Here is a 16609-nt window from a genome sequence, read left to right as displayed (position 1 = left end):
CCTCTTCTACTGTAATAATACCTCTTCCTCTGTAATCTAACCTCTTCTACTGTAATAATGCCCCTTCCTCTATAACCTAACCTCTTCTACTGTAATAATGCCCCTTCCGCTATAACCTAACCTCTTCTACTGTAATAATGCCTCTTCCTCTATAATCTAACCTCTTCTACTGTAATAATGCCCCTTCCTCTATAACGTAACCTCTTCTGCTGTAATAATGCCTCTTCCTCTATAACGTAACCTCTTCTACTGTAATAATGCCCCTTCCTCTATAACCTAACCTCTTCTACTGTAATAATGCCCCTTCCTCTATAATCTAACCTCTTCTACTGTAATAATGCCCCTTCTATAACCTAACCTCTTCTACTGTAATAATGCCCCTTCCTCTATAATCTAACCTCTTCTACTGTAATAACGCCCCTTCCTCTATAACCTAACCTCTTCTACTGTAATAATGCCCCTTCCTCTATAATCTAACCTCCTCTACTGTAATAATGCCCCTTCCTCTATAACCTAACCTCTTCTACTGTAATAATGCCCCTTCCTCTATAATCTAACCTCTTCTACTGTAATAATGCCCCTTCCTCTATAACCTAACCTCTTCTACTGTAATAATACTCCTGTCTTCATAACCTAACCTCTCTACTGTAATAATGCCCCTTCCTCTATAATCTAACCTCTTTTACTGTAATAATGCCCCTTCCGCTATAATCTAACCTCTTCTACTGTAATAATGCCCCTTCCTCAATAACGTAACCTCTTCTACTGTAATAATGCCCCTGTCTTCATAACCTAACCTCTTTCTACTGTAATAATGCCCCTTCCTCTATAACGTAACGTCTTCTACTGTAATAATGCCCCGGTCTTCATAACCTAACCTCTTTCTACTGTAATAATGCCCCTTCCTCTATAATCTAACCTCTTCTACTGTAATAATGCCCCTTCCTTTATAACGTAACCTCTTCTACTGTAATAATGCCCCTTCCTCTATAACGTAACCTCTTCTACTGTAATAATGCCCCTGTCTTCATAACCTAACCTCTCTCTACTGTAATAATGCCCCTTCCTCTATAATCTAACCTCTTCTACTGTAATAATGCCCCTTCCTTTATAACGTAACCTCTTCTACTGTAATAATGCCCCTTCCTCTATAACATAACCTCTTCTACTGTAATAATGCCCCTGTCTTCATAACCTAACCTCTCTCTACTGTAATAATGCCCCTTCCTCTATAATCTAACCTCTTCTACTGTAATAATGTCCCTTCCTCTATAACGTAACCTCTTCTACTGTAATAATGCCCCTGTCTTCATAACCTAACCTCTTTCTACTGTAATAATGCCCCATCCTCTATAATCTAACCTCTTCTACTGTAATAATGCCCCTTCCTGTATAACCTAACCTCTTCTACTGTAATAATGTCCCTTCCTCTATAATCTAACCTCTTCTACTGTAATAATGCCCCTTGCTCTATAACCTAACCTCTCTACTGTAATAATGCCCCGTCTTCATAACCTAACCTATTTCTACTGCAATAATGCCCCTTCCTCTATAACGTAACCTCTTCTACTGTAATAATTCCCCTGTCTTCATAACCTAACTTATTTCTACTGTAATAATGCCCCTTTGTCTATAACCTAGCCTCTTCCACTGGAATAATGCCCCTTCCTCTGTAACCTAACCTCTTCTACTGTATTAATACCCCTTCCTCTATAACCTAACCTTTTCTACTGTAATAATGCCCCTTCCTCTATAACCTAGCCTTTTCTATTGTAATACCCCTTCCTCTATAACCTAACATCTTCTACTGTAATAATGTCTCCTCCTCTATGATCTAACCTCTTCTACTGTAATAATACCCCTTCCTCTATAACCTAACCTCTTCTACTGTATTTATGTCCCTTCCTCTATAATAATACCCTTCCTCTATAATCTAAGCTATTCTAATGTAATAATGCCCCTTCCTCTATAACCTAACCTCTTCTACTGTGTTAATGCCCCTTCCTCTATAACATAGCCTCTTCTACTGTAATTATGCCCCTTCCTCTATAACCTAACCCCTTGTTCTGTAATTATGCCCTTCCTCTATAACCTATCCTTTTCTACTGTAATAATGACCCTTCCTCTATAACTTAACCTCTTTCTACTGTAATAATGCCCCTTCCTCTATAACCTAACCTCTTATACTATAATTATGCCCCTTCCTCTATAACCTAGCCTCTTCTACTGTAATAATGACCCTTCCTCTATAACCTAACCTCTTCTACTGTTCTGCAGTATTATGCCCATCATACAGTAACCATGACCAAAGGCAACGTCACCGACGCCATTCTCAGCCTCACCCTGGAGATCATCTACCTGCTGACCGGAGAGGTGAGGGCTTCAGGGCAGTACTTCACTTACCTATAAAAGGGGTCATAGGGTGGACATTTCTGGCTTATCCCCAAGTCCCACCTCTCCAGAATGGGGCCCCGTGCTTCCCCGCCCATGTGACAGGCGACGTGGATGCTCTTGTTCAGTTTTATCCAGTATATAGACATGGTCGTGCAGCTCATGACCTCCGCTCTGGAGATGAGTGTCTACTGGGAGACCAGCCCTGTAATAATTCAGGGACACGGCCAGACAAGTGGCGATGAGGGGAAATGGGTCACCTGACCTCACTTTCATCTTTTTGTATTAAACCAGTTCCACCCAATATATTTAATGTACCCCAAACATGATGCCTCTAAAAGGGGTGTTTCCCTTCCCCATGACAGCACCGCAGACATGAGAGAGATGGTATCCGCCCCCAGAAAACAGGAAACCTGTAGCAGAGACATAAGAAGGGGGCGGCACCTCTCTTCCTCAGTTTTGTTTCCTGTTTCCCGCAGGCGGATGCCGGGGGCAGAGTCCGTACCTCCGGAGGGATCCCCCTCTGATGTCGTCCGGTCAGGAGGCCGAGGTCCGCGGGGAGAGGATGGCAGCGAGGCGCGGTGGCGCGCGCCTGTCAGCCCAGCTCGGTGGGCGCTGTGAGCGGTGTCCTCCTCGTGAGACTCCCCGGCGGCCGCTCCAGTGGGAGGCTGGGCCGGGGGAGGTGTGGCCACCACGACGCTGGCGTCGACTGAGTGGCGACGGCTTCCGGGGTCGCACCGGAAGTGACGTCACACGCCGGGGGAGCGGTGTACTGGGCACTTCCGGTCGGGAGCAGTCCCAGTAGCGCGCACCGCTCCTCCATAAAAAGGGAGGCAAGGCAGGTGCCACTGGTCCCCGAGAGGCTGCACATAGGCTCCGGACTGAGCCAGATCAGCAGCGGAGCGCAGATGGATCCTGAAGGCGAGATGCGCGCGCAGGAGGAAGAGCCACCGGCTACCGGGGTACCCAGAGGGCTGGGTGAGTGCCTTTGTAAGGCAGCACAATATATTAACAACTGCCCTATGTATGTCTTCTGTAGGGAAAGGCCACATCAAAGCAAAAGAACAAGGAATGTGCACTATGCAAAAAAGGCCCTAGCTAAATCTTATGAGAAGCGACTTTGTCGCTCGTGCATTAAAAAACAGTGGCCGAAGAGTCACCATCCCTGGTCCAGAGCATTAAAACTATGGTCCGGGATCAAGTAAAGTCGACGGTAAAAGATGAATTAAAGGAGCAGACTACACTTGGCTCCGATATAACTCCTGCTTCACCCCCCGCCCCCACCTCCTCCTCTCCCTCCCACAGAAATAACTACAGACATAGAGTCTGAGGAAGAACAAGGGGAGATAGGGACCTCGGACCTGGACTCCTCGAACGAGGAAAAGGGTCGTCCATATTTCCTATCTGAGGACATTGGGAAATTACTAAAGCTTGTAAGGTCCACAATGGGACTTGAAACACCAAAGAGCCAAAGTCAATTTAAGATGCTATGTTTAGCAATCTTGAGGGGAAAAAACGAAGGGTTTTTCCCTTCCATGATAACCTGTTAAATTTGATCAAGAGGGAATGGAAGAAACCCAACAAACATGTTCATACCGCAGGCGTTCAAACGTAAATACCCGTTTGACGAGGTATGCGATAAATGGGAAAAAGCTCCCAGACTAGATGCCGCCATTGCTACTACATCCAGGGGAATAGCATTGCCAAAGACATGGGCGCCTTAAAAGATCCCCTTGACAAGAAAGCAGACGCTTTTCTAAAATCTGCTTGGGAAGCATCGGCTTGGTCATTTAAGCCGGGGGTGGCCGCCACTTGTACAGCACGTGCTATGGTCAAGTGGTTAGACGAATTAAGTGACCAAATTAAGAATAAATGCCCAAGGGAGACACTGCTGGAGGCAATACCTTCCCTACAGAAGGCAGCGGGATTCCTGGCTGATGCCGCAGTAGATTCCGTCCGAGGTGCCGCCCGTGCATGCGCCCTTTCAAATTCAGGCCGCAGAGCACTTTGGGTAAAGAACTGGTTGGCAGACTTCCAGTCAAAGGTTAAACTCTGCGCCATCCCGTGTGAGGGTCAATACCTGTTTGGGAAAGCATTAGACGAAATTTTAGAAAAAGCGTCAGATAAGAAAAAACGGGTTCCACCCCCCTTCCCTGGGCGTCGGTGGACTGAAGCTCGCTCGTCCTTTCGTGGAGCAGAGAACAAAGGGAGCTGAGGGTGGCCAGACGATAGAACCACGCGGGGCAGACCCTGGAGGGGAAAAGAGAAAGGATTCCTCTTTAGTAAAACCACCCCGAGACCCGATACTAAGCAATGACGCCAGAGCGGTTGGGGGAAGGCTTCGGTTCTTTGTCCATCAATGGGTAGCATTGCCCGCCTCAAAGTGGGTAACCGACCTGTTAGCCGAGGGCCTATGACTAAGTTTTCTAAGCCTTCCACCTCAAAGAGTAAAAGTGACCCGGGTAGCCAAAAAGAATCAGGCCACGCTAGAAAAGGAGATTCAACTCCTCATGCAAAAAGAGGTACTAATAAAAGTACCGTGTCATCAAGTAGGGAAAGGATTTTACAGCACTCTGTTCCTCACGCCAAAACCAGATGGGTCACTAAGAACAATATTCAATCTCAAAGCCCTGAATCAATACATCAGAACAGAGAAATTCAAAATGGAGACCTTGGGGTCAGCAGTGAAGCTACTCGACCCGGGTTGCTACATGGCAGTAATAGATCTTACCGACGCCTATTACCATGTCCCAATATGGGGGGAACACCAACAATATCTAAGATTGGTAGTAGAGATTGCTCAAGTCACCACTCATCTACAGTACCAGTGCCTACCCTTCGGAGTATCAGTGGCCCCTCGTATATTTACAAAAATCATCGGGGAAGTAGCGTCCTTTATAAGAAGGGAAAATATCCTGTTGGTACCCTATCTAGACGATTTCCTCGTCATAGCAAACGACAAGCAAAATTGCGAAAATGCAGTTACAAAGGTCCTGGAAATATTAACCAGGTTAGGCTGGATGATCAATCTAAAAAAAATCCAAATTAACTGCAGTGCAGTCACAAGAATTCCTTGGAATTCAATTGGACTCATTAAAACATCAGTGCATTCTTCCAGAAAGGAAAGTTGGGGCTATCCAACAAAAAATACAACGGATACAATCCGGTCGAGCCATATCAGTAAGAGAGGCAATGTCCTGGGCACGTTAACGGCAACAATCGCAGCGGTCCGGTGGGCACAAGCCCATACGAGAGAACTACAGTGGCAGATCCTATCTGAACAGGAGAAGGGTCCTTCCAATTTAAATCGGGAGATCATTCTCTCACCTCAAGTGCAGGAGTCATTAAAATGGTGGCTAAGCACCGAAAACTTAAACAGATCAGTGCCCTGAACTACTCAAAACTCTGTGGTACTGACCACGGACGCAAGTCCGAGTGGTTGGGGGGCACACATAGAGAAACGAACCCTGCAGGGCCAGTGGGAACCCGGAATGAGGGATGCATCCTCAAATCTAAAAGAACTGGCGGCTGTGAGGCGAGCCCTTCCCCTAGTAAAGCAAGAAGTGCAAGGGAGACATGTCACCATATTATCCGACAACAACACGGTCATAGCATACATAAACAGACAAGGGGGCACAAGGTCGGCAACCCTTATGGCAGAAGCCAGGGAATTATTCGCATGGGCGGAAAACAATCTTCTGTCCTTATCGGGTACACATTTAAAGGGGGCAGACAATTATCTGGCCAATTATTTAAGCCGTCATGTACTACATCAGGGAGAATGGTTCCTAAGTCAAAAAATATTTGGGGAAATCTGCGCTGCCTGGGGCACACCAGAAGTAGACCTGTTTGCTACCGGGGAAAATCGAAAAGTGGACAGGTTCTACTCCCTAAATCCAAGAGAGCAACCAGAGGGGGTGGATTCGCTACTACACCGGTGAAAATTTCGTCTGGCCTATGCGTCCCCCGGCCCCCCGTTTCCATTGATTCCAGTAGTCTTGAAAAAGATCCGACAGGACAAAGCTCGAATAATCCTGGTTGCGCCCTTCTGGCCGAAAAGGGCATGGTTCACATGGCTCAGACGCATGTCTATCTCGGACCCATGGATCCTCCCAGATACCCCGAATCTGCTATACCAGGGCCCAGTAGAACACCCCAGGGTTCACAGGCTGCACCTCACTGCATGGAACTTGAGAGGGGACTCCTAGCAAAAGGGTTCTCAGTCCCGTTAGTAACCGCCCTGCTCGCTAGCAGAAAGGAGGTAACTTCACGTAAATGCCAAAAAATTTGGGAAAAATTCTTGCAGTTCACGGGCCGACAATGGACTGGGACAGCCCAGAAAATACCAATAAAAGAGATCCTAGAGTTCCTCCAGAAAGGACTGGAAAAAGGACTGTCCACAAGCACCCTAAAAGTGCAGGTATCAGCCCTGGGTGCCTTTATCAAAAACTGGCTGATCACCCATGGTTCTATAGATTCATTCGGGCCTCCTTTACATCCAGGCCCACAAAATTATCATCTAAGGTAGCTCCCTGGGATCTAAATTTAGTATTAAGGGCACTGACAGCGTCTCCATTTGAGCTATTGCTTCCATCTCAATAAAGGCGCTAACGCTAAAAACAGTACTCCTGGTGGCCCTAACCTCAGCTCGTCGTGTCTGCGAGCTGCAGGCAATATCTGTAAATCCACCATATACCACCTTTTTGGATGATAGAGTGATCATAAAAACTGATCCAGCCTTCCTACCAAAGGTAAATTCCACAGGGAGCAGGAGATAATTTTGCCCTCATTTTGTCCAAATCCCAGGGAGAGAAAACCTTCCATTGCTTAGATGTCAGAAGTTGCCTGCTTCAATATATAGAAGTCTCAAAATCATGGCGACAGTCTTCAGCCCTTTTTGTCTCCTTTCAGGGGACAAACAGGGGTAAGAAAGCTTCAAAATCAACAATTGCACGATGGCTACGTATGGGTATTGCACTGTCTTATTCTTCTTTAGATCAGACTCCCCCACTGGGTGTAACAGCTCACTCTACGAGAGCCATAGCCACGTCCTGGGCTGAAATGCTTCGGTGAGCAGATCTGTAAAGCAGCAGTATGGTCCTCACCATCCACTTTCTTCCGACACTATAGACTAGACCTAGGGCCCTCAAATCTGGCCTTTGGGAGGAAAGTGTTGTCTGCTGTTGTCCCACCCTAGGAGTCTATTCTATCTTTCCTCTCATGTGCGGTGCTGTCATGGGGAAGGGAAAAAATGATAATTACTTACCGGTAATTTGATTTTCCAGAGCCATGACAGCACCGCATTGTTCCTGCCCTAACTTGGTGATGGTTGTGTGGTGCACCAGAAAATTTAAAGTTGTATCTGGATATGTAAATCTATGTGAAAAAATAAAAAAAAATAAAAATAATAAAGGAAAAAGAAGGTGAATCTTAGTGACACTGTTATATAACATGTATGTAAACTAATAAGGCGGTTACCTTTGCATACTCTGAAACTAACTGAGGAAGAGAGGTGCTGCCCCCTTCTTATGTCTCTGCTACAAGTTTCCTGTTTCCTGGGGGTGGATACCTTCTCTCTCATGTCTGTAGTGCTGTCATGGCTCTGGAAAATCAAATTACCGGTAAGTAATTATCATTTTTCCATCCAAAAAGAAAAGTTGTCAGTCACTGATCCGGTTTAAAGTGGGTGGTCATCTGACCCTCACATATGCCATTTTTATACTTGCAGTCTCTTCTGTAACTACAGTCTCTAGTCGTGACTGTGGGCAATGTGCGCACTGTCCCTCTTCACTGTGAGACTAGAAGGCATGTGAAGAATCGCTGGGTCATTTTAACCGTACAGTAAACGCTGTAAAAAGAAAGCCCAAAAAAACAATGGCAGAATTTTATTTTTTTCTTTTCGAGTTTTGTCTCACTTGAAAATTTTCACCACATTTTATGGTAAAACTAATGTTGTTTTTCAAAACAAGCATTTGTATGGCCATGTAGATTGAAAAATAGAGAAAAGTCATGGCACTAGGAACGATGGAGGGAAAAATACAAAAATGCAAAACCAAAAATTCCCAGGTCCTTATGGGGAAACAAAGAAAAACATATTGAAAAATTACATTGCTATAAATTAAGTCACAAATAACTGTATATACACTCATCTTGTTTAGGGGCAATCATTAGATTTGTTACAATGGCCACCATCCAGGCCTATGTGAACCATTCTTCCTTTTCTTGTTACTTGATATCAGTGAAAACAAAACCAGGCTGACCAAAACTGGATAACATGTCAGTTGTTCCCAAAAACTAAGTGTAGGCAGTCATATCTGAAGGAGGAGCGACACAGTGCAGCAGGACTGCAGACTCGGTGTCCTTTTTGGTGGAGTCGGTATAAAATGGTCCGACTCCAACTCCTAAAATATATAATAAATTGGGTCCAGTAGTACAATGCAGGATGTGCTGTAAATCTTTTCATAATAATTTTGGAAAGTTATAAAATTTCTATAAATGTCTGTTCTGTTCCTGATCTAAGGATCTCTGCTTTTAGTTGAGATGATTCTGTGCTGCACTTTATCTACTTGCTCAGTAGTGACCAGTGCTGTGGGGTCGGGGAATGTACATGCTCAGTAGTGACCAGTGCTGTGGGGTCGGGGTATGTACATGCTCAGTAGTGAGGCAGTGCTGTGGGGTCGGGGTATGTACATGCTCAGTAGTGAGGCAGTGCTGTGGGGTCGGGGTATGTACATGCTCAGTAGAGAGGCAGTGCTGTGGGGTCGGGAATGTACATGCTCAGTAGTGAGGCAGTGCTGTGGGGTCGGGGTATGTACATGCTTAGTAGTGATGCAGTGCTGTGGGGTCGGAGAATGTACATGCTCAGTAGTGAGGCAGTGCTGTGGGGTCGGGGTATGTACATGCTCAGTAGTGAGGCAGTGCTGTGGGGTTGGGGTATGTACATGCTCAGTAGTGAGGCAGTGCTGTGGGGTCGGGGTATGTACATGCTCAGTAGTGAGGCAGTGCTGTGGGGTCGGGGCATGTACATGCTCAGTAGTGAGGCAGTGCTGTGGGGTCGGGGTATGTACATGCTCAGTAGTGAGGCAGTGCTGTGGGGTCAGGGTACGTACATGCTCAGTAGTGACCAGTGCTGTGGGGTCGGGGTACGTACATGCTCAGTAGTGAGGCAGTGCTGTGGAGTCGGAGAATGTACATGCTCAGTAATAATTCAGTGCTGTGGGGTCAGGGTATGTACATGCTCAGTAGTAATTCAGTGCTGTGGGGTCAGGGTATGTACATGCTCAGTAGTGAGGCAGTGCTGTGGAGTCGGGGTATGTACATGCTCAGTAGTGAGGCAGTGCTCTGGGGTCGGGGTATGTACATGCTCAGTAGTGAGGCAGTGCTGTGGGGTCGGGGTATGTACATGCTCAGTAGTGAGGCAGTGCTGTGGGGTCAGGGTACGTACATGCTCAGTAGTGAGGCAGTACTGTGTGGTCAGGGTATGTACATGCTCAGTAGTGACCAGTGCTGTGGGGTCGGGGTATGTACATGCTCAGTAGTGAGGCAGTGCTGTGGAGTCGGGGTATGTACATGCTCAGTAGTGAGGCAGTGCTGTGGAGTCGGGGTATGTACATACTCAGTAGTGAGGCAGTGCTGTGGGGTCGGGGAATGTACATGCTCAGTAGTGACCAGTGCTGTGGGGTCGGGGTACGTACATGCTCAGTAGTGAGGCAGTGCTGTGGAGTCGGGGTATGTACATGCTCAGTAGTAATTCAGTGCTGTGGGGTCAGGGTATGTACATGCTCAGTAGTGAGGCAGTGCTGTGGAGTCGGGGTATGTACATGCTCAGTAGTGAGGCAGTGCTCTGGGGTCGGGGTATGTACATGCTCAGTAGTGAGGCAGTGCTGTGGGGTCGGGGTATGTACATGCTCAGTAGTGAGGCAGTGCTGTGGGGTCAGGGTACGTACATGCTCAGTAGTGAGGCAGTACTGTGTGGTCAGGGTATGTACATGCTCAGTAGTGACCAGTGCTGTGGGGTCGGGGTATGTACATGCTCAGTAGTGAGGCAGTGCTGTGGAGTCGGGGTATGTACATGCTCAGTAGTGAGGCAGTGCTGTGGAGTCGGGGTATGTACATACTCAGTAGTGAGGCAGTGCTGTGGGGTCGGGGAATGTACATGCTCAGTAGTGACCAGTGCTGTGGGGTCGGGGTATGTACATGCTCAGTAGTGAGGCAGTACTGTTGGATCGGGGTATGTACATGCTCAGTAGTGAGGCAGTACTGTGGGGTCGGGGCATGTACATGCTCAGTAGTGAGGCAGTGCTGTGGGGTCGGGGTATGTACATGCTCAGTAGTGAGGCAGTACTGTGGGGTCGGGGTATGTACATGCTCAGTAGTGAGGCAGTGCTGTGGGGTCAGGGTACGTACATGCTCAGTAGTGACCAGTGCTGTGGGGTCGGGGTACGTACATGCTCAGTAGTGAGGCAGTGCTGTGGAGTCGGAGAATGTACATGCTCAGTAATAATTCAGTGCTGTGGGGTCAGGGTATGTACATGCTCAGTAGTAATTCAGTGCTGTGGGGTCAGGGTATGTACATGCTCAGTAGTGAGGCAGTGCTGTGGAGTCGGGGTATGTACATGCTCAGTAGTGAGGCAGTGCTCTGGGGTCGGGGTATGTACATGCTCAGTAGTGAGGCAGTGCTGTGGGGTCGGGGTATGTACATGCTCAGTAGTGAGGCAGTGCTGTGGGGTCAGGGTACGTACATGCTCAGTAGTGAGGCAGTACTGTGTGGTCAGGGTATGTACATGCTCAGTAGTGACCAGTGCTGTGGGGTCGGGGTATGTACATGCTCAGTAGTGAGGCAGTGCTGTGGGGTCGGGGTATGTACATGCTCAGTAGTGAGGCAGTACTGTGGGGTCGGGGCATGTACATGCTCAGTAGTGAGGCAGTGCTGTGGGGTCGGGGTATGTACATGTTCAGTAGTGAGGCAGTGCTGTGGGGTCGGAGAATGTACATGCTCAGTAGTGAGGCAGTGCTGTGGGGTCGGAGAATGTACATGCTCAGTAGTGAGGCAGTGCTGTGGGGTCGGGGTATGTACATGCTCAGTAGTGATGCAGTGCTGTGGGGTCGGAGAATGTACATGCTCAGTAGTGAGGTAGTGCTGTGGGGTCGGGAATGTACATGCTCAGTAGTGAGGCAGTGCTGTGGGGTCGGGGTATGTACATGCTCAGTAGTGAGGCAGTGCTGTGGGGTCGGGGTATGTACATGCTCAGTAGTGAGGCAGTGCTGTGGAGTCGGGGTATGTACATGCTCAGTAGTGAGGCAGTGCTGTGGGGTCGGGGTATGTACATGCTCAGTAGTGATGCAGTGCTGTGGGGTCGGAGAATGTACATGCTCAGTAGTGAGGCAGTGCTGTGGGGTCGGGGTATGTACATGCTCAGTAGTGAGGCAGTGCTGTGGGGTCGGGGTATGTACATGCTCAGTAGTGAGGCAGTGCTGTGGGGTCGGGGTATGTACATGCTCAGTAGTGAGGCAGTGCTATGGGGTCGGGGTATGTACATGCTCAGTAGTGAGGCAGTGCTGTGGGGTCGGGGTATGTACATGCTTAGTAGTGAGGCAGTGCTGTGGGGTCGGGGTATGTACATGCTCAGTAGTGAGGCAGTGCTGTGGGGTCGGGGTGTGTACATGCTCAGTAGTGATTTGTACATTCCTGGGACTCACATGCAGTTGTTATGACACATGCGTCTGATGCTCAATCAGTGCTGGCGTCACTGTCTCCTCCATCAGGAGGAAGTGGTAGCTGCGGCTGCTGTCTCACCTCCTCTTGATTACTTACATGTCTGAAGGAAGAGGCAGTGACGCCAGTCGTAATTGGGCGCAGGGCTCACGTTTCATAACAATCGCAACTTGAGTCCCGGGAACACGAGTGCTGACACCGCAGGAATGGTGCTGGCATGGGTGGTGAGTATAAGCTTTATTATTTTATTTTTATTAAGGCCAAACATGGGAAATGAGAAGGGGTTGTCCTAGTAGTGGACAACCTCTTTAATGTTTGAGTGATTTTCAATGATGAAAAAATTTAAAAAAAAGTGCAGAAAACTGATTTTTGTGTTCAATACATGGAAACAAGACTGACCTATTGGGCTGTGTGCCCACGATGAGTATTTGGCGATTTTTGTCTTACAGTTTCAGCAAAGTTGATAGGATTGTTAGAAATCCCATGCCCACTGTGCATTTTTTACTCTACATAAGCTGACCTGCGGTGCATTTTTCACATGTTAATTTCTCTTGCGGGTACCATGAGTTTTATGTGCAGATTTTCTCAATAGACTTGCATTAAATCTGATAAATGTATACAGTAGGGGAAATACCGTATTTTTCGCTTTATAAGACGCACCTGATTATAAGACGCACCCCCAAATGTGGTGAAGGAATAGAGAATTTTTTAATAAATGGGGTCCGTCTTATAATGCCAGTGTCCGTCTAACAAATCATATAGGGTATATGTCCCTCATAGCCCCCCCACCCTAAAATTAGCCCCCTTAATCTGGATATGGCCACCTTATATTGAATATAGCCCCCTTGTGCTGGCACACGGGCCCCCTGTGGCTGGCACACATCACCCTGTGGCTGGCACACATCACCCTGTGGCTGGCACACTGGCCCCTGTGGCTGGCACACATCACCCTGTGGCTGGCACACTGGCCCCTGTGGCTGGCACACATCACCCTGTGGCTGGCACACTGGCCCCCTGTGGCTGGCACACTGGCCCCCCTGTGGCTGGCACACATCACCCTGTGGCTGGCACACTGGCCCCCTGTGGCTGGCACACATCACCCTGTGGCTGGCACACTGGCCCCCCTGTGGCTGGCACACTGGCCCCCCTGTGGCTGGCACACATCACCCTGTGGCTGGCACACTGGCCCCCCTGTGGCTGGCACACATCACCCTGTGTTAGATATCGCCTCCATGCTGCTGCTTTTAGTAAAATAAACTCTTTCCTTACCTTCTCAGCGCTGTCCCTCCTCGTGTCTCCCTCAGTGTGGTTGAGCTCCTCCTCCACTTCCTGGTTCTCAGAGCCGGTCATGTGATCAGCACAGCAGAGTGCTGATGACAGCAGCAGCAGAGACACCGGGAGATCAGCGCTGGAGGAGGTAAGGAAAGAGTTTTTTATTTTACTATGGGCAGCAGCATGGGGGCGATATCTAACACAGGGGATCATGTGCGATCAAAGGAGGGCGCAGGCAGCTATAATATGCACCGCTCCCCCAGCCAGTCACCGTGGTGCGGTTTCAGCACCATGGTGATGGACAGCGGCAGTGCATATTATATGAGCGGGAGCAGGAGATCAAAGGCTCCCTTCGGCAGCTTTTACCAGCTCACAGCACCGCTCCAAAGCTGCCCCCACCTCCCCTGGACCCTGCAGTACATATATATATATACACCCCCTCCCCCGTATATTCGGATTATAAGACGCACCCCCTACTTTCCCCCAAAATTTGGGGGAACAAAAGTGCGTCTTATAAAGCGAAAAATACGGTAAGTATTTGATACATGGAAGATTTTGCACGTTTTCCCACCCACAAAGAATGGAGAGGTCTGTAATTTTTATCGTAGGTACAGTTCAACTGTGAGAGACAGAATCTAAAACTAAAAAAATGATTTTTACATAATTAGAATTTTATTGCATGAAATAAGTATTTGATCACCAACTAACCAGCAAGAAATCTGGCTCTCTCGCAGACCTGTACGTTTTTCTTTAAGAATCCCTCCTTCTCTGCACTCATTACCTGTATTAATTGCGCCTGTTTGAACTTGTTACCTGTGTAAAATACACCTGTCCACACACTCAGTCAATCACACTCCAAACATTCCACCATGGCCAAGACCAAAGAGCTGTCCAAAGACACCAGTGACAAAATTGTAGACCAGCACAATACTGGGATGGGCTGCAAGACAATAGGCAAGCAGCTTGGTGAGAAGGTAACAAGTGTTGGCACAATTATTAGAAAATAGAAGAAACACAAGATGACGGTCAATCTTTTTCGTTCTGCGGCTCCATGCCAAGATCCCGCCTCATGGGCCAGGATGATTCTGAAAAAGGTCAGGAATCAGCCCAGAACTACATGGGAGGGTGACCTCTCCGAAACTTGAAAGATCTGGGTGGGCCAGGCGATTTTTACACATCCATCTGATAGGAAACTCAACATTTCATCAGCTGAGCACAGTAAATTCATAGCCTGAACCACCACAATAGAATAGAATAGATATATAGCTAGAAAATAATAGCGTGGGGTCCCTCATATTTTTCTTAACCAGCTGAGGGAAAGCTGATAGAATAAAAGAAAAAAAATAGAGTGGGGTCCCTCATATTTTTCTTAGCCAGCTGAGGGAAAGCTGACAGCTAGGGGCTGATGTTTATAATGTGGGAAGGGAGTAATGAACATAGAGCTTCCCAAACTATTAATATCAGCTCAAAGCTGTCTACTTTAGCCTTTACTGGTTATTAACAAGGGGTGACCCTCAAAAAAATAATGTGATATCCCCCTATTAGTACATAGCCTAGGAAGAGGCCATGGATATTGGCCCCCTCCCAGACTAAGAACATCAGGCCTCAGCCGCCTCAGAAATGGTGCATCCATTAGATGCGCCAATTATGGTGCTTATCCTCCACTTTTCCCACTTTCCCTGTATGGTGGCAAGTGGGGTAATAGTATTGATGTCAGGTTGATGTCAGCTAACATCAAGCCCAGGGGTTAGTAATGGAGAGGCGACCCCCATTGCTTACGCCATAGTCAAATGTAATCAAGACAAACAAAGTCCTTTATTTGAAATAAAAACTCCCCGAAGCGCTTTTACCCTTTACTAATTTCCAAATAAAAATAAAAACACAAAGTAATCATCACCTATCTGAAGATAATCCATATGGGATGCTGTTCCACAAAGAACTGCAGCTCTGCTATATCCAGATAGTTTGTTGAGTGGTAACTTGATGCGACCGCTCAGCAAGCCAGCCTGAATACACTGAGACAGCATTGTGGGAACGCTCCTGCAGTGTCTAGTGGTGACTTAAGGTCACCAGCGTGCATAGCTGATGAACCTTGGTCATCTTACTGACATCAACGCTCGCATTGTGAAAATTTTCTCTTAAATGCCTCTCCATTACTAACCCCTGAACTTGATGTCAGCTGACATCAACCCCAATAGGATTACCCCACTTTCCACTTCCAGAATGAGAAAATAGCAATATGTGAGAAGTAAACTAAAACATACTGTACATTATAATAGTATAAAACATAAAAATAGTGCCACCATTAAAAAGAAAAGGCAAAACGTTCAGTGGTGTAGAATGTAACTACTTGAAGTCTGAAAGTTTGTCTTCCCTGTTGATAAAAGGTTTAAGTGAATGATGTGACTACCCCTACAGTATAGGAGCCACAAACAGTGGACAAAACAATTATCCCTATAAGTGAGTAGATGAGATAATATGTAACAGGTCCTATTGGTTCAATGTGGTCTGTATCAATTAGCGGTCTGACAGTGGTTAGAAAGGGCCACCTCAATAATAAGAGGGCATGTTCATTTTGTTGATAACATACATATAATAAAAGTGACATGATCAAGACACAAAATATTAACGGTTGAAGCCAAAAAAATGGAATTCTCTCACCCATTCTGAAGTCCTTAATGTCGATAGGGGATTGCTGTGTGCCGGATATGATCCATCAGGTGGTGAGTTCAAGTGGTATCAATTAGCCCTATAGATCCCAATGACGGCTCAAAATGTACCTGCCCCACAAAACTTCTGCCCTGACAAGGGCAGTTCACAGCTAACCCTTTGTTTGAGGCCCTGCACTCTCCCTTCTTGGGTGTCCCGGTGTGTTTCATCCAAGTAACTCCTCAGGGACTGACTTGTCTAGAGTTTTTAGTTAATAAAGTGCTAGGTGCATAACAAACATGGGTCCCTCCATTCCCTGTCCTGTTCTGAAGAGCGAAACTCCCGCGATAAGGGGTTGTTATATATGCAGATGATAATTCATTAGTATAATGAGAACTCACCCCTTCCCGTTTTGCCGCCGGTGAAAAGAATCCCTCTGTAATGATCTACATATTCCGGGAGCTGGAGGATCACACGTCTCCACTGTAGCTGCCGCTACTTCCGGTTGAAAAGTATCAAAGATTTTGACCACTTAGTGGATAATCTTGAGTCTACAAAAACAGTGTTATATAAATCTGCTAT

At 47.1% G+C, this 16609-nt stretch overlaps 1 protein-coding gene across 2 annotated transcripts in view; it reads left to right on the top strand.

The window, feature by feature from the left end:
* The window catches only part of LOC141100110 (uncharacterized), a 29460-nt gene that overhangs the window by 4399 nt on the left and 8452 nt on the right, over positions 1-16609 (top strand). For both annotated transcript variants that reach the window (XM_073588350.1, XM_073588351.1), the window contains exon 2: positions 2278-2373. In XM_073588350.1, the coding sequence (XP_073444451.1) occupies positions 2302-2373 (72 nt within the window). In that variant the 5' untranslated portion in view covers positions 2278-2301. The remainder of the gene's footprint in view (positions 1-2277; positions 2374-16609) is intronic.

Source organism: Dendrobates tinctorius, unplaced genomic scaffold (assembly GCF_039654945.1).
Source record: "Dendrobates tinctorius isolate UK_male_01 unplaced genomic scaffold, ASM3965494v1 ptg000103l, whole genome shotgun sequence".
Classification (NCBI taxonomy): Eukaryota; Metazoa; Chordata; class Amphibia; order Anura; family Dendrobatidae; genus Dendrobates; species Dendrobates tinctorius.
Note: the sequence above shows the minus strand (reverse complement) of the source record. Positions and strands in the feature narration are given on the sequence as shown.